General features: G+C 35.9%; 1 protein-coding gene across 5 annotated transcripts in view; it reads right to left on the bottom strand.

Moving 5' to 3' along the window:
* Positions 1 to 8,682: 8,682 nt before the first annotated feature.
* Positions 8,683 to 19,377, bottom strand: part of AHI1 (Abelson helper integration site 1) — a 77,165-nt gene continuing 66,470 nt past the window's right edge. For all 5 annotated transcript variants that reach the window (XM_058171334.1, XM_058171343.1, XM_058171355.1 and 2 more), the window contains 5 exons: positions 18,996 to 19,061; positions 17,254 to 17,416; positions 15,872 to 15,966; positions 10,894 to 10,967; positions 8,683 to 9,937 (listed from right to left, as the gene is read on the bottom strand). In XM_058171334.1, coding sequence (XP_058027317.1) covers positions 9,742 to 9,937; positions 10,894 to 10,967; positions 15,872 to 15,966; positions 17,254 to 17,416; positions 18,996 to 19,061 — 594 coding nt within the window. In that variant the 3' untranslated portion in view covers positions 8,683 to 9,741. The remainder of the gene's footprint in view (positions 9,938 to 10,893; positions 10,968 to 15,871; positions 15,967 to 17,253; positions 17,417 to 18,995; positions 19,062 to 19,377) is intronic.

The following is a 19,377-nucleotide window of genomic DNA, read 5'->3' as shown; positions in this document are numbered from 1 at the left end:
TATTAAAGGCTTTTGTGTGCTGTTGTAACTCAGCTATAGAATTCATGTTTAGAGGCTGATGTCATTCATAATCATTGCAGGCACAAATGAACGTTTACAGTAGCTTATTACAAAAAGAGTAATCTCCAAATTAAAATTAAGGCTCCTAACTGTGGCTTAGAAACAAGTTGCTATTAAAATTCTCTAGACGATATATATTTATTTTAATATGTATATTAATTGTTTTAAATGAAGGCTGTACACCGCCCTGAGTCCTTCGGGAGAAGGGCGGTATAAAAGTTTAATTAATAAATAAATAAAAATAAAAATAAAGCAGTTGACAGGAACTGATAATGAAATAAGTACATGAAAACAAATATTGTGCCCTATAATTATGGCATTGAATTGACACTATGAAGAAAATAAGTATTTTAAAGGTATGTTTTTTATTAATGCAGTATCCCCACCCTCCGGGGTCATTTTATGTCTTTTCACTGTATCATGCTTTGTAAAAACAACAACAACAACAACAAAACTAATTATCTGAATTTTCAAGCGCCCTAATGGACATGAGTGAAAATGTGATTTCCTAAGAAAGTTTAGAGCAGGGGTGTCAAACTCAAGGCCAGGGGGCCAGATTTAGCCAGTGGGGTGCTTAGTTATGGCCTGTGGGCCCGCCCTGGAAACAGCGAAGGCCTGTGGTGCCTCTGCCAGCAAAAAAAGCTCGGGAGGGCCATGCACAGCCCACCTGGGCTCCGTTTTCGGCCACAGTGGCTTCCTGCAGCCCTCTGCCAACAAAAATAGAGGTCGTGGAGGCTGCATGCAGCCCGCCTGGGCTCCATTTCTGGCTACAACAGCCTCCTGCAGCCCTCTGCCAGCAAAAATGTAACTTGGGGAGGCTGCATGTGGCCCGTCCAGGGTCCGTTTTTGCCGGCAGAGGGCTGCAGGAGGCCGTCATGGCCAAAATCAGAGCCTTGATGAGCTAGCCCCCCCACAGCCCCCCCCCAGGTCAAACACAACCCTCAATGAAATTGAATTTGACACCCCTGGCTTAGAGGTTAAGGGAGAGGATCAGAGGAAACTAGGAAAACAAAAGTTTTGTTGTTGTCATCCCACTTTTCCTTTTTTCCAGGATTTTGGAAGGACAGGTTCTGTCTTATGTCAGTGCAAATGGGGCAAAATGGAGTGAGTAATCCTGTGAATTCAGGATCTTTTGGGTTCCACTTCTGAACAGCAGCCCAATCTTGCCTAGTAGTTTTGATCCTTCTTGTCTCAATCTCTCTGGATACCTGCCTTTTAGGGGACAGCAGAGTTTAAAACATCTCTACTGTAGCAAGTCTGTCGCAAGTGAATTGGGTGTTTCAGTTTGCCAGACCTGTCATAATAAATTAATTACAGGATATTGCAGAAATGGCTAAGTTCCAGCAGCATCTCGCACAGTTTAATATAGCCCCATTTCCCCATTTCAATGTATTTGTGGTTAGATAAATCCTCAGAAAATTTACAGCTGCTGCAGCTAGTTTTCTTTACTCTCAGCCTATGTAACTATAGAAGTGTAACTAAAAATTGAGCTTCTTTTTCATACATGCATATATATCTTGGCTGATGAAGAATTGTTCTGTTGAATTTTCAAGGCATCTGCAGGGTTAAAAAGAAAGGCTGATATTAAGGCTATTAAAAGGCATTGGTCAGCTACCCAGTTTACTGGATGAAAAGCAGTATTTTAGCTGGATATCTTGTGAGGGTCATTTTAATGTATCACCATACCAATCTCACCTTTGGTTTTTATTTCTGTATCTAATGTTGTTAATATATGTTTATATTTATGTTTTTAATTTTAAGCCACCCAGAGTTGCTTTGGAGACTGAGATGAGTAGCAGCATATAAATTTAATAAACAGAGGCAAACAAAACAAGCAAATAAATGAAGTGTCTATACTCAGACAGCCCCCCCCCCAAGAATGATGATCCCTTTTTATAAAACAGGGGTTTTTAGGGCCACAGATACTTCTAAGTCAGGAGTGTAATCACAGAACATAAAATTCTGTTTGTCTGAAAAAAAATAGATGTTTCTGCTCAAGTACAAAGCAGAAATCCACTGTTACAAGGACCTCACTACAGCTGCACTCTAGATAGTAAAATACCTTTACATTGGCTTACATGGCCATAGATGTTTCTCTGCAAAAAATGGCTGAGGATGTGTGTGTTTTTTTTAATTCTTAAAGAATAAAACCATCCATTTCTGTTGGATAAAAACATTGGAAAGAAGGAGGGGGGAGGGGGAACCAGGCAGAATAAACCCTGCCAGGATGTTATTGTCCTAATAAAGTAAAGGTAAAGGTTCCCCTTGCACATACGTGCTAGTTGTTCCTGACTCTAGGGGGCGGCGCTCATCTCCGTTTCAAAGCCGAAGAGCCAGCGCTGTCTGAAGACGTCTCCCTGGTCATGTGGCCGGCATGACTCAACACCAAAGGAGCACGGAATGCTGTTACCTTCCCACCAAAGGTGGTCCCTATTTTTTCTACTTGCATTTTTTATGTGCTTTCGAAACTGTTAGATTAGCAGAAGCTGGGACAAGTAACGGGAGCTCACCCCGTTACGTGGCAGCAGAAGGGATTCGAACCGCTGAACTGCCGACCTTTCGTTTGACAAGCTCAGCGTCTTAGCCCCTGAGCCACTGTGTCCCATTGTCCTAATACTTAACCCCAAATAATGAGGCTGAATTTATATTGTACGGTAAGAATTCAGTGAGGCCCAAATGGAACTTTGAATTTCCCTCCCTTCTTTGTTGCTTTGGGGCAGCCAGATACACAGCGGACTACCATTTTCTGGAGATGTCAAATAACTATTCATTCTTAACTAACATAATCACTGGGCATAATTGTGCTCAACTTCTGACAGAAAGCAGGTCAGAAAAACTGTATAACGCAGTAGCTTTTTGACAGAAAAAGCTACTATGGAAAGAAAGCCTTCTCTCTTGTCCTAGACAATGTGCTCTTCCTTACTATCGCCATGTATTCTATATCTGTTGCCACCTAATTTATTTTAAATAATGCAAGTATGAACCTTTCTGTCCCCCCCCCACCATGAAATGGATTCCCTCTCAGCTTTTGACAACATCAGCAAAGTAAACATCTCAGAATATAACTGAGGTTTATACTGATAAGGGCATCAGCTACCATTATTTAATTCATTTTTACACCAGGGTGGTTTCTTCACTGAAGGTGCTAGTTCACCCTCAGCCATGGCAAGGCCATGGATGGCTTTGAGCCAGTCATTCTCTCTCTCAGCCCACTTCACTGTGGCAGGTTGTTGTGGCAGGGTTAAAATGTACCATAAGTCACACCTTGAATTCCTGGAGAAAGGATGAGATACATCTAGTAGGCCTCAAGACAATGTTTGCAAGACTTCCATGTTACTTCTTTTTCCTCTACTGGCAGATTGTATACAAGTGCAACTAAAATATTTTGTGGTATTCTAATATTGGAGAAATGGAGGTGAAGACTTTTAGATGATCCCATTTGGCTTAAGCCAATAGGTTCTGCTCTCATGAGTTGTGAACCCCTTTTAGTGTAGGCTGCTGCTGAAGATTAAAAATAGCAAGAAACACATGTAAACATTTATGAATCTAAACTTCGGAATTCTTAAACGGCAACTGTGAGTGAGGGTAGAGAACTAAAATTGATAACCTTTCATTCAATAAATGCAATTTATAATGTCTTCATAAATTAACAAGAAACATACTGGTAAATTCATGCAGTTCCAGAAAAGTCCCAAACTTGAATGTAAGAGAGAAGCAACACAAGACAAGTAACAAGCAATCCAATATACTTTAGAGCAGGGGTGTCAAACTTGCGATGGCATGTTGTCGTCACGTGATGTATTGCAACTTTTTTCCCTTTCACTAAAACGGGGGTGGGCATGGACAGTGCGTGATGCATCCGGCCCACGGGCCGCGAGTTTGACATTCCTGCTTTAGATAATAAAATGAGTTAGTATTTTCTTTGCAATTGCCTACCCATTCAAGAGAAAGGTTTTCCTATGCTGTTCCATTTTCCTGTTATAGAACTCTTCTATGATAGCACTCAGTAAAGAGTTACTGTTCCCCACTTCTTTCCAGATAAAGTAAATATATTTCTAATTGCATATGTTTATAAATGGAAGCCAAAGTTTAAGCCTATTTTAGCACATTCCTAAATTTTCTTAAAAAGATATTATAACTGAGAGCTGAACTAATTATTTCCTTGCTTTTCAGGAGTGACTACTATTTTTTGAAGCATTATCTCTGAAATAATAGTAATATATTTCAGACCACCAGCAGCCAGGAGGTGGGCAAGGAGGTCAGATTTACAAAAACAGTGTGGCAGTGTGGCATCACAAGCTCTGCTTCTTTTCTACATGTAATGAGATGTCATATGTACACAGAGCTCGTGGCACAACAATTTGCAGCAAGACCCTATAGCCATCACCACTTGAAACACAAACACAATTTATTGTCAATATTGTACTCTAATCTCCAAATTTTTCTGTCAACAATATTGATTTTAAGGTTTTTTCTTTTTAAAAAAACATATACTGTATGATTTATCAATAGCAAAATCAAGCTCATTTAGTCACATAAAGACTAGCATTTCAGAATTTTTTGCATATTCAAAAACCATTTTGAACAGTTCCTTTCCTACAACAAACAGCATTTTTTAAAATAGAACTTTAATAAATGGTCCTTCCTAATGCAAGTTACAGTAACAACAATTCTCTACATGCTAGAAAAGGTTCCTTTAAAGGATACTGTATTTGAGTTCACAAAATAAAGGGCTATGGAGGGGGGTTTCTTGCTTTATACTCTTCCACCCAGATTAAGTATTCTTCATTCACCTTAGTAATTAGAGCAGAAGGATGTAGTGAATGTGGGGCCTCATTATCAAGTTTGTAGCCCTGATCTATACAAAATGGCTACCATGCCAGCTATTTTTCATAGTTGTCTGCTTTTGCTTGTATTGGACTGTTGTTAACCCTAAATGATCCTGACATTCAATTCTTCCACAGACAATTGGGTCCTTCCAGCAGACTTCATTACCTAGTCAACAGAGACCTCAATTATCATCTTCCTCTCTGTTCCCATTAATCCTTATTTGATGGAGTTCCATCTCCTTTTTGCCTTTTGAATTAAACGATGCTACAGCTACTCTGCTTCTGATTTGTGATGTCTGTTCCTTAAGAGGCTCGAAGGCAAAACTCAAATGCAAGATGATAGTTGTGAGACTGAAAGAGCAAAATGTATATTCTACTCCCTTGCATGCGATTTTTAGTGTGCAAACACATCTATACATACTACACTCACAATTTCTTAGGGAAAATGGGTAGATTTTATATATCACAGTGATGTTGATTTTTGGAAAAGTGGGACATAAATTAACGTTAATAGTTAAATAGGAAATCTCATATCCGAGCTGCTTTACTTAATCCTCTTGTCCTAATACACCATTATTAAGCGTAATTCTATTTAACTCTTTCTACTCCAGTAAGATCTAACAGAGCTTGTCATTTAGAATATTATAATTCATTGTACAAACACTGAATTCACCCAACTGAAACTGAAATTAAGTTCCACTTTCTGGGAAATGCTATATTTAGTCATTATTCTTTCAATCTAAAATATTATCATTTGGTAGTAATATCACAAATGTGCAAAGTACATTTTTTCTGTATTCATTAAGTTAATTCTCAGGTAGGTGAGCATAGGTTTAAAGCTTAACCACATGATCACCTTCATCTTGCAATATATTTGTTCTGGAACATATTTAACAACATGAATTTTATAAAACCTTGTGAGTACATTAAACTAATGCAGCAATTTTGTTTTACTACATAGGTAAAATATTTCTCATTCAATAGAAGAGAAGGAGTGGCTAGGATTATGTCTACTAGCTATAAGTAATGGCTAGGATTATGTCTACAATGAGAGAACAGACAAGTATTTAGTGGAATGGAGTTCCCATTCAGATATTTTAATAAACCTTATATTAAAAGGGTGATAGGACAGTGCATAAGTGGTAAGGATAAAATTGAATTTGGCAAAACGCTACACCTGAAATTTTACAAAATAAAGGACCATTTCTAGATCATAAGAGAGTCATTTGTCATGCAGATGTTTATAAAGGAAAGAAAGCAGTTAATTAGAATCCTTTCCAAAGAACATTTTTTTCCTCTTCCTATGGATCCACATAAACTCTCCTACACCAATGGTGCGGTGAAACTGCTTTTTTGGAAATTCCATTGTGTTAGAACCTTTCACAGAAATGTACATTACTTCATATTATTCAGGTATTATAGATTCAATATTGAAATTTCATATTGAAAATGTTGCATCACCTGAAAAGATGAGATTCTCTCTTTTGCTAGTATAGTATCTAAGAAAAAAAGCATAAAAATAAGGCAGGGAGTTTTTGTGAACGCTAACCTTTAGTCTAATTTAGGGAAAAGAGCCTGTTATAATAATGACCATTTTGGGCATTGAGAATGATTTGCATGCTGTCTTGTTCAACAAGTATCTTTGCATACAGCAACAAAGACAAACAGGTATTAATTCAAATGAAAAGCTGTAAAGGATTCTAACTCCATGAGTTGGGTGGGAGGATGAATGCAAATAAAACCCCCACTATTGTTATAGTGACAATAGCCGCAATGCCATTTTAAAAAGTATGTTTTCAGCTCCATAAATCTTCATGTATGGGCTTTTATCTGATTTCAGTCCTTAATTGTTATTTGGAACAGTGCCTTAAAGGATATTGTTCTTGCCTGTCCTCCCTCAATTTGGAAAGTGTGGCAAAGCAGCTCCATTCAGCTTCAAAACACTGCACATAATTGGAGCCCCAGTTTGCAAGCTGAAAAGGAGGAGCTGGGCCTTTCATTACAGCTACCACTTCTTTGTGGTGTTTATGTGAAGTGTTATTTTTATCTTCCATGTCCATAATATCAGATTAATAGTTAACGATGCCATCCAAACGAGCATCAAAATGTTGGCTACTTCTCGGCAATGCCTAATATATAGCATGATGCATGTTTAAATTATGCCTTAAGGAAGGAAAAAATTTAAAAGGCAAATCGAGGATATTAAATAAGCAGAAGAATCAGAAATAAAGCGTTCTTCCAGTGAACTGATGAAGCAAATAATGGCAATTTTACTCTTCTAAATTTTTGTGAAGAAATGTTAATTCCCATTATTTGCATTTTAAAAATGTACTATAAATATAGATCCACTGCATTTTTTTGTTTCAGTCTAATTCTGGGATTGAAAGGACCCTAATTATCTTGATAAGATGAAGCTGGACAATGGAATAGAATCATGAGAATTCTTCTGAACCATCCAAAAGTGGTGATAATATAAAGGAAATGATGTCAACCGGATTAGCAGGCTATATTTTATGGCATCTTTGACCCACCATTATGATAGTTATTCCACAAAACTAGAATCAGGAGATGCTACCGCTCCACTCTGTAATCTTTAACATAAGATCTAACCATGTTTTATCTTATCTCTTCAAAATCTTTAGAGATATCTAAAGATAAAATTATATTCCAATTATATTCATAGTTCTCTTATTTCCATCCTTTGACATGAAAATTAAGGACTAATAACATTGTTGATTAAGTAGTTTTGCTGTTCTAGACAGAGATGTCTTCATCATCTACATCCTAGTCTGATGAAACAGAACAGTATGTTCTGTTACGTTATATCTAGACTGGTCTATTATCTTCTTACACAATTAAAACATGCTTTTTAAAACACACACATATCTACACATATTTTATCTTATGGGAGTTACTAATAAGCAGTGACCTGAAGAAATTGACATTTGCTGTGAAATAAATAAATTAGAATGAGTAGAAGGTAAGACAGCATATTAACTGATGCTTGGAAGGATTAACTCCTTGGTCAATTTAACCCTTTGTATCACAGGGTTCCTCTCTCTTTTCCTTCCTTCCTCGACCCCTTACTTCTTTCCCCTAGTTCATTCATTTTCTTCATTGTGGCAGGGAGAGAATATTTTATGTATTGGTATGCAGTGTATTTTTGTGTGCAACAATAGTTTGTGTGTGATAATAGTTGGTTTATCCAGATGGGTTCAGTTATTTTTTATTGAGAAACTTATTTAGCTATTTTTAATTCAATTAATGCACATTTGGGTAATATTCAATATACGTTGTTTAGTCCTGATAAAGAGTTTTTAGTATGGTTTCTGGCAGGCAGATTCACAACCTACAGGTATGCCATTCATTTGCAATTAAGTTACACATTTACTAAGGATGAGGAATTGCATGAGATTGCTCTACGTGTATTCAGACACCAATCTCATGCAACTCATCATTAAAGAAATAAATGGTACATGGATCTTTATTGCAAATGAATGTGCATACATACATACATACATACTTCAACTATGAGATAATAAATTAAATATATATTTATGTCTGCACTTGTTTTGTGGAATGAGGATTGTTTTAAATTCAGAGTTGTCTACATTTCAGGTAAACAGATATTCAATATTTTTATTATTTATGCTTGTTAAACATGTGGGATGATTGTATAATATTTGAAATTTAATCCTGTGCATCTGGGTGTTATTTTGCACATCAGTCGTCAACTTGGTTATTCTCACTTCTTTTTTTTTTATGGAATCAAATGCCATGACTACTAAAAAAGGAGTTTCTAATTTTATGTTATTTATTGCTTCAGAAAGGAAGAGGGCAGAATTTCCTAACATGGTATAAATAATAATGTGAGCATCAGTAGTCAACATATATACACAAGAGAATAATAAATAAAGTTACCGGAAATCCTCAATGATAAACCATTCACAACTTAATGCTTTTTAATTTGAAAACAGTTACACCTGAACATAAACATGTGCTGCCTAAAAACATATCTCACTCATATACAGATGTCACATTATTTTTCTAAACAGTAGGAAAAAATGGGCAACCATGCTTTAAAAGCAGAAAAAAATTGCCTTTACAAATTTATAAAATGAATTTTGTAAATTCATTCACATTAAAAATATATATCAAAATATATATCACCTTTTTATTTAAAAGTTAACATACAAAAAGCTTCCAACTCTTGGTGGAGATACACACTCCTTTTTACAATATAGTTTTCTTGCAATTCGTTCTCTTCAAACCACTTCAGTATGTTGCAGTGGCTAATCTTATGTAAGTGTATAGCAGGAATAATAAAATCACACTGAACTGATAACCTTTAAGTTTAAACTCTTTCATCACAATCAGATACAAGTATTTAATATTGCATTCTTTAAGACTTTCTAGAATAGAATGTTTCTATCACAATTAAGCTAGTTGGTTTTTCTTTGTAGATTAAAAGAAACTTTAAGCTCATGTCTTTACCCATAATGGTATTCCACTTTTAGAAAACTGGACTGCTTTGTTTCAGTCACCTGAAGAGCTTTAATAAAATTCTGGATATTTCATTAATTTCAGACAGCGAGGTATATCCAAATTGGTCTAAACCCTATCACTGTTAAAATTTTAACTCATGTTGAGTTTCACTGGAACTTTCAGAACATATTTTTCCCCTTAGTTGTTTGGCCTCCCCACATCATGATAAATCTAAATTAGTTTAGAGTTAGTCTATATATATATATATTTCAAATACATGAGATCATTATTTCAAAATAAGCAATCATTCCATTATTTTCCATGTACTTTTAAGCCATGAAACTCACAGCCACAAACATGATGGACACTATGCTTCTGGATAGTTCAGCTGGAAGCTATCATCAGAGGTTCCCTTTCTACTAGTAGTTTTCGCCATCCCTTTCTTTCTTTTCTTCCTGTTTTTCTTAGGCTCATCCTCGACATCATTGAATGGGATGTGATCATTTGCCTTATATTCTTGTTCCTCTGTATCCATGCCCTTCTGTCTTTGCCCACATGTAATTCTGTAAGAAATATAGGATAATAGATGCAGTTGGAGATTTAAAGTCCCAAATAGTTAAACTAGATTCCTTAGCCAATTACCAACCTGTTCCATTCATACCCATTTCTACTAAAGACTGATCTTCTTCTGATGCTAGAACACACCGAGGCAAAAGCAGAAAAACACGTGTCTAAAGCTAAAATTAATTTTATAGAAAACTGAGACCCGTTCTTACGTTTCTGTTCTCTGCAAGAACGTCTGATAGAAACAGATTGGTATTTTCATACGTAGTTCTGGATTGCTTGCCAAATTCCCCACAATAGACTACTCACAGATAACGAGAATTTAACCTTGGTTGTACGGCTATTATGATATGCAGGCCACTGTTTTCCCAGCTTTATTACATGGTAGATAAAAAGACAAAAAGCTTGGAAAACAAAGCATCAGTGAATATCTCCAGGAAAGCATTTAAGAAATGTGTGTAAGTGCCATTTACTGTACATACTTTCCCCAATTCTTTTCCATAAAGCAAATGGTTACGTTATCCTGCCTGGATTACTGACTGTTTTGTTTTACTTTCTTTTGGCTTCAACTCATAACATTGATCCTATATAAAATATTAGCCTGGTCTTGCAATTACACACCATAATCTGTTTTGCACCTAATGCATTTAACAAAATAGCTAGATTCATTAGGAGCCAACAAAGGAAAGGAAAAAACAGAAGCATGACTTTTTAGCAATCATGGTGCCATGAGACAATGCGCCTTATTGTAATATCTTTGGAATACAAACAACTATTTGTAACGCAACACATTTATTGCAGTTTCATATTTCCTCAGCAATTTCTCTGAACTCTTTTCAAGATAATTTATACCAATTTAGTTCATTATTTATGGATGACTGCAATGATAAAACACCCTGATTTTCAGCTTCTTCCGAACAATTTAACAATCTATGTCGTACTACTGGTGCCTTACTGTTCAGCCAGGTAGTCTGTGTCATTCACTGAAATAAATCTTTGGTCTCCCAACTTGCTGGCATCTGCTAACATCTGCAAGAGGAAAACTTTAATCAGTAGAGAAGGGAGGTTGGGAGAAAATAGAGTCAACACATGTGTGATGACAAACCCACGGGCTTCCTGAATGAGGAGAGAATATACCTCACTTTATATGTAAGTTCTATCACCCAAGAAATTCTCACAATATGTGGTTTAAAACAAGGAAACAGTCTTCTACTTTAAAACCCTTTGAAATATTCAGGTGTGCTTAGAAAAAAAAAATCACACTCAAAAGTATTAATCTAAGTCTGGGTGAGACTTAAATAGAGATTACCAAAATTATTTGAAACCAAATACAAGAAAACAACTGAATATGCTAATATTTTTGAAGAGATGTATGAATTAAAAATTATATGCTAGTATCGGCTATTTAAAGTATGATGTGGGCAGTGTCTTTTCAGACACCTAAATGTTTTTTTAGAAGTGAAAGAAGATGCTAATTGTAATTCTTGGTTATTATTTATAGTGAAAAGTCAGCCTGTGGTAAGAATAGTTTAGCATTTAAACATATTAATGCCACTTAAGACTTAAAAATTCTTCTTTAGAGAGCTTTCTAGATATACTAATCTTTTGTTAATATATATTAGAAAGGCAGAAAAGGAATGCTCTAAAATAACAGCTCTCTCTGAACACCTAGAAAAGAAAAAAAACCAGTTTTAAATGATTTCATTCTATTAGTTTATTTGTTCAGTCCAATGAATCTAATGTTGGGCTTAAGATAACTTGGTTCCTATAATGACAAGAAAAGAATCATAGTAAGAAACAATTGCCATGAATATTTTTGACATTTAGTTTGTATTTCTCAGATAAGATCATTCTCTCCATCTCCTGATTAAAACAAAAGTTTTTATCATATGCAACATAAAAAGGATTCCAGAAAGAAATGGCAAAACATCTGCCCACGCTATATATAAAAATGTTATTTTCCAAAACACTCGTCTTATACTTTATTTACAATCCAGAGTGTGCTCCTTTAGGTGTACCCAAGGGACTTTTGTATTTGGGTGTTTTCTTAAATAGCAGTTTCTCATGTGATATTCTAACTGCTTCATGAACTCCTCCAGGTTTCATAAACTCCTCCACTTTTCAAAATGCTCTTATATTAACATATGAGAGAGCATTATGGATTGTAACCATAACATTTCACTTCTATATTCAGTTAGCCACCTCAACAATTCAGTTTGACTACAATAAATTAAACACTATACTTCCATACTTATTGGAAATATGGAATTCAAATAATATATGACATTACCAACTACATGAATTCTTTAGTATTGTTTTGAAGAAGCTAATGTGACACTGTTAATCAATGCAAACATTTTAAATTCAATACACAGATATCTTTTTTCCCCATTCTAATTACTGAGATTTTTTCCATTCTACTTAAAGAGATTGTTGCAGTAAACTTAGTTTCACCTAGCATAAAGGATATCTTTTAATTTTTTAAATGTTTCTTGTTCATGGCTTAGGACCGGGATACCTTCGAGACTGCCTTCTGCCGCCGATTGCCTCCCAACGACCCGTGCGCTCCCACAGAGCGGACCTCCTCAGGGTGCCGTCGACCAAACAATGTAGGTTGGCGACCCCCAGGGGGAGGGCCTTCTCTGTGGCGGCACCAGCCCTGTGGAACGAGCTTCCTCCGGGATTATGACAACTCCCCGACCTCCGGACCTTCAGACGTGAACTGAAGACTTTATTATTTCAGCGCGCTGGACTAGTCTAAGAATAAAATATTTTAGCTAAATTTTAATGGGTTTTTAACCGTTTTTTACCGTTTTTAGTGATTTGGTTATGATAATATTTAGTTTTAATTGGGTTTTTAATGCTTATTTATTATATTGTCTTTTAATATGCCTGTGAACCGCCCTGAGTCCTACGGGAGATGGTGCGGTATAAAAGTATGATTAATAAATAAATAAATAAATAAATTTATTTACAAGTACATAACCAGTAAATTTACTATTACCACTACTATTGCATTATATCATAATCTAAGGGGTAGAATAATAAATTAAATCACTACTACTACTATTACAGAGAAAGTTTGATGTAGTGGTTAAGACACCAGGCTAGAAACTGGGAGACTGTAAATTCTAGTCTTGTCCTAATCACAAATCCAGTTGGGTGACCTTGGGTCAGTTATCAGCCCATGGAAGGAGGCAATGGCAAACCATTCCTGAAAAATCTTGCCAAGAAAACTACAGGGATTTGTCCAAGAATAGGACACAACATAATAATAATAATAATAATAATAATAATAATAATAATAATAATAATAATAATAATAATAATAATAATAATAATAATATTTTTATTTATTTTATTAATCCAATTTCTATACCGCCCTTCTCCCGAAGGTCTCAGGGCGGTTTACAGCCATATTAAAAATACAAAAATAAACATAATATAAATAACAAATTTAAAAACATTTAAAACGAATATATTAATTGGCCAAATTACTAAAACGGTCAAAACCAACATAAAACCCTTTAAAATTTAAAAACTATAATTAAAATATATTTAGGCTAGTCCCGCACGATTAAATAATAAATTTTTTAATTCCCGCTTGAAGGTTCAGAGGTCGGGGAGTTGGCGTAACCCCGGAGGTAACTCGTTCCAAAGAGCCAGTGCTGCCACAGAGAAGGCTCTCCCTCTGGGGGCCGCCAACCAACATTGTTTGGTCGACGGCACCCTAAGCAGGCCCACTCTGTGGGAGCGCACAGGTCGTTGGGAGGCTATCGGTGGCAGAAGGTGGTCTCGTAGATACCCCGGTCCTAAGCCATGGAGCGCTTTGAAGGTGGTCACTAACACCTTGAATTGCACCCAGAGGGCTACTGGCAGCCAGTGCAGGCCACGCAGGATGGGTGTTATATGGGAGCAATGTGGTGCTCCCTCTATTACCCGCGCAGTCGCATTCTGGACTAACTGGAGCCTCCTGGTGCTCTTCAAGGGGAACCCCATGTAGAGAGCATTGCAATAGTCCAGGCGAGAGGTAACGAGGGCGTGAGTGACCGTGCATAAGGAGTCCTGGTCAAGGAAGGGGCGCAACTGGCGAATCAGGCGAACCTGATAAAATGTTCCCCTGGCGATGGCCGTCAGGTGTTCTTCTAAAGACAGCCGATCGTCCAGGAGAACGCCCAAGTTGCGCACCCTTCCCCTGGGGGCCAATACTTCACCCCCAACAGTCAGCGAGGGCGAAAGCTGGCTGTACTGGGACGCCGGAACCCACAGCCACTCTGTCTTGGTTGGGTTGAGCTGGAGCCTGTTCCTCCCCATCCAGACCCGCATGGCCTCAAGACACCAGGCCATCACCTCGACAGCTTCGTTGGGGTGGTTTGGGGTGGAAATGTACAGCTGAGTATCATAGTATAGTATACCTGTATCAACCATTAGTGCCAGTCAGTAGTATTTGTGATACATTTTTAAATGTTCAGTTGATTGACCTTCATGTTTAATATAAAAGTATAATAATAAGCAACAACAACTCCACCATAAAATATCCAGAGTTGCCTATCCCAGGTCCTTGGTAAGGACTCAATAGGTAGACAAAAATGCCAAACCCAGTCTGAACATCTGGCTCCCTGTGTAATCATCATCATCATCATCATCCAGCTTCCTGCAATAACACCAGTGGAACTGCAAAAAACTGTGCTACTTGGAAAATCGTACATCTTAAGAAGGTACTTGGTTGATACCTAGAATGCTGGCAACAACCCTTATCAACCATTAACTCCAGTCAATGGTATTTGTGATGCATTTTTGAATGTTCAGTTGACTGTTCCAAGTTTAATGAATAAAGTATAATAATAATAATAATAATAATAATAATAATAATAATAATAATAATAATAATAATAATAATAATAATAATAATAATAATAATAATAGACTACTATAGTACTTATATACTATGTGTGCGACTATATATTGTCACTTTATTTTGGATGCTTTAATTTTAACTGATGTACCTGAAGAGAGAGATAGGCACAGAAAAGGGAGATAAAAATAACTTTTAAAAAGAAATATATATTTTACCATTCCAGAGATTTTGGAATCAGTGGGAACACATATGCAGGATGAAAACCAATATGCCGTACTTCAACAATGTTGCCATCTATGCATTTAGGAAGATGAAGTCCAAGTCGAACGAACAGACAATTCCCTTTTAAGCTAAGTCACAAGAAGGAATGCCCCTTTCCATCTGATGGGGATAGCTTTTCTTTCTTTCTTTAGAAATTATTAAATATAATTAATAAATATAAGTAAATAAATATTTACTCATGTCACTCAGAGAAAATGAATTGCTATTTGGATTTTATAGAAGTAGTCTCTTAAATTAAAATCCAGAGGTGTATTTTTAAAAACAAAAACAAAAAACAGGAGTATATCTTTTCATGGTCTAAGGACTATTGAAAATTTGGTTACTTTCCCCCCACACCCCAAATATAAGAGTCCCTTGGTCTTTTAGCTGCGCATATTAACTGCTTTATAATCCACAATGGAGAAGACAGTAACTGCACAGTAGTCTGAATTGTGGCCAAATATTAGGAAGAAAAGAAACACAAATCATGAAAATTCTAGATCTTCATATTATCTTCTATGGCATATTTATGAAATAACCAAGTCATATAATTTGTAATGATAATTAAAGTCAGTTAAATGTCAACTTTTCCTTTTCTATCATGTGGAAGCTTTTCCAACATATATGGAATGTACTTTGCGAACATAATAACTTCTGGGCTTGTATTCCTGAAGAATGGCTGAATCCAAGCAAGTCCATACATTAAAATTAACACACGCTACATGCACATGATAATTAATCTGTTACCACAAGAAATGGAAAATACAATCCCATCTTGTGAGGTATGGCTCATGCCTTTCTCCCAAATAGTTACCTCAGGCACTGCTGGTGATGTTACTTTTATAAATTCTTTGGATGGAAGAGTAGATTCTTCTGCTAATATTTTAGACTGCTGTTGTTCATATTGTGCTGAAAAGGAACCATAACTCATTTAATACAAGTGGTTATTTATTTGAACCATAGCAATTTCAAATTAGTTCTTCCAGTTTCTATTTCAGAATATTTTTAAACGTGTTATTTAATATACCTTTATCAATAACTGATTTACTTGATACTCCAAGAGATATGTTGGATGCCTCTGTGTGGGTCTGTGTGTATAGATGATATACAAAATGTTCACTATTTCTATACACAATTCAGAATCAATAATGAAATATTTAAAATGGAAACTGCAAAATATGGTGAAAATGAATTGCATTGGCTCTAGCTGTAGACTTATTATAGGTTCTCAGATTTATATTAGCATTGTTCTGTTGGGAAACTTTCTATATGAGATACTTGAAAAAACTGATGTTTATGACTGTCACTTACTACAAATTTATAAATGGATATTTCATAGCTGGACTTTTGCATAGGGTGCCCTCTGCTGTGGAAATTAATTCTAACATCAGTGGGCACAATTCTCAATGATACAAGGCCTCTGCAAGGGAAGACATGGGCAGACTGAAGATTGTAGAGAGACACTTGTGATCAACTGGCTTGATCGCATTTGGTTAAAAATAAAATGTTCTTATGTTGTAGAGATGAAGAGGCCAGTTTTTGTGGTCGGAGACAGTTGCTGTCCTGTTTTCTGCATTGCCTTTGCTCCTTCCCATGATGAAGAAATACAATAAATTAGGCAACCAATGAAAATACATATGAAATTGCTTAAATTCATCATATAAAATATTTATATAATTAAACTATTGATTTAATTAACATAAATCAGCCCAAGAAAAATATATGGCTGCTTTGGTTAGATAGCAAATACACACCAAAGTAAGTACGGTTTTCAGAGTATCACACAGGGCCACTGAGTGAAATTATTTTCTGTTATGGAAGGAGGAAAAAAGACAAAATCCCTCTTCTGAAGGTGCTTAAGATCTCTGATTCTTTTTTTAAACAAGCAGATTATATATGCCGTCTCCAGGATTTAGACAAAATCAATACATCGGGGAACAATGAGCAGTTTCGATTAGAAGGAACACAGAATGAACCCTCAAACGAAAAAAATCAAGATTATTTTATCAAGCTTACTATAGAGAATTCTTCATCTTGGTCAATTATTCTATTTTCAGATTATTGACACATTTAGTTCTACTTCAGTTTTGGTATGTAACATGTATTGCAATACATTAAGTCACAGAATAGCAGATTTCAGATACTTGATTTAAGCCCCCACAGGTATCACATATTAGGCAAAACCATGATACATACTTTCTCCAACCACATAATTGGCTGGAAAATAGCCTTGTTGTCCATTCGCCAGACTGCCAAACCACCAGTTATCATTATCTTTGTACAACACTTGGATAATGTCATTGCAGTGGATGGTTAGCTCATCTGATCGATGTGCTGTGTAGTCATAAAGAGCCACTACCTAAAAGAGAGATAACACCACCACAGCTTTATCACAACTCTGCCACAGGGCAACATTCATTTCCTCTAATAGAGAAGTCGCTGCAACCCAAGTGAGATTTGGGCAAAAACTCAGTCTGTCTCAGGTTTTAGGGCTGGTGGGAACGCAGCAGGAGAAGTCAGATAAAGGGGTTGTGGGATTCTAGAAAGAGTTAAGAACATTAAAGGCAGTAAGATTAGCTTTCATGAAAAGGGGGAAAAAAAACCCTCTCTGAAACTGCAGCAGCTGTTAGTTTTATAAGCAAATAAAGTTTGATAGATTTTGTTTCTTAGAATTGCAAACAGCCCTTTCAGAACCTGCTTTATTTGTGAGCTGGCTGCTATGGAAGTGCACAATGAAAGAACATACCGGCAAGAAAATCTCATCAAATTCATGAATTGCTAAACTGTCATGAATTTCTGCCTAGATTCATTTCGAACGTGCCTGTGTAGATCATTCTCTATACAATGGATATTTTTATTCTACACTACTGGCCTTCCAATACTCTTACTATTTTAGGGGATCTATTCTGCATTGTGTAGACTACTATCCCCGTCTTATGCATATCCACTGCAGAGCCTACCTGATTAAAGTTTTGGTTTTTTTTAAAAAAGGTAGCTACAATCTTAAACTAATGTGTATGGTTGATTTCCTTATTAACTCACTCCCAGAAAGTCACATCTGTCTGAAAAGCATCTAAAACAAACAAGTAACCTATAAAACTCACTGTAAGATCTTCAGTGGACCAGCGTGAACATAAATCATTAGTTATCCCTTATGCAGAGATATGCAGATATGCAGTCTGCAAACTTGCATTCATTTAAAGATTAAGTGCTCAGAAAATCTAACAAAGTGCTTCAAACAAAAATGAATAGGCATTCCAGCAAATATTCAACCAGGTAACCTACACTAAGTCTCCACCCATCAGGGCTTAAAAGACATTTCCATAATAATTAGACACTTATTCTCAATTATTTATATAAAATAAGAGCCTTTTGGGAAAAAAATTACTGTGAACTCTTTTGATGAACTTCTGAGTAATACAAAATTTCCTATTATTTCTAATAGATAAATGTCAAAGATTTTTGTTCCATTCAGGAACAAGTTTTTCATTAACATGCTTCTTTCATTTAAAAATGCACATTTTGGATATCAGCCAATACAATCAATTTGGAAATGTGGATCACTATTTTTATAGCATAATTATACAATTTAGTATAATCTGATAAATCTTCTTTTAAAATGGTAAAAACTATTTGGTGATATAATAATCAACATTCGTACGCTTCCATAAATGTTCACTACAAGCTGCAGGATGTGTTTGCCTCTTGGCTAAAGCTTTTAAAAAATGACAGTTAGTTCTTTGAGTTGACAAAATAATCAATGACATAATGGCCTAAAAGAAATATATTTCTTTATAAATATATAAAGAAATATATTATCTTGATTTGGATTGATCTGGGCCAATATATGTCTAAAAGAAATTTAGGAGAATTAATTAAAGTGTTCAAGTTTAACAATTGAAAAATCAATATATTGAACAAAGAGATGAAGCACTTACTGTTTCCTGGGCAGAGATTGAATTAGCATCTCCTCTGGCATATGATGAAGCTGTAAAATTAGTGCTCTACAAAAAATTATTTAATATTGACAAATTACTAAAAGATCATCTTTTAGTTTAGATAATATCTACATATCAACCTATGCATATAAATGGGATCAAGAGTATTAGCAGCATCCTACAGTTTCCTGCCTTGTCATTAATTTCCACAAATCATTTAATGATTGCAATCTGTAAAGCCTTTCCTGGCATGAGACCCTGTTATTTAGGGAATCATCTTTCTCCTGATTTGACTGAATTGACATGCTTCAGATTTCCTTTATCAAGGAATGCCACCTGAAGGATCCAGGAGGTGTGCTTTCTCTGACATGGCGTCTGCCCA

This window comes from Ahaetulla prasina, chromosome 1, assembly GCF_028640845.1.
Source record: "Ahaetulla prasina isolate Xishuangbanna chromosome 1, ASM2864084v1, whole genome shotgun sequence".
NCBI lineage: Eukaryota > Metazoa > Chordata > Lepidosauria > Squamata > Colubridae > Ahaetulla > Ahaetulla prasina.
This window is presented reverse-complemented; position numbering and strand designations above follow the sequence as displayed.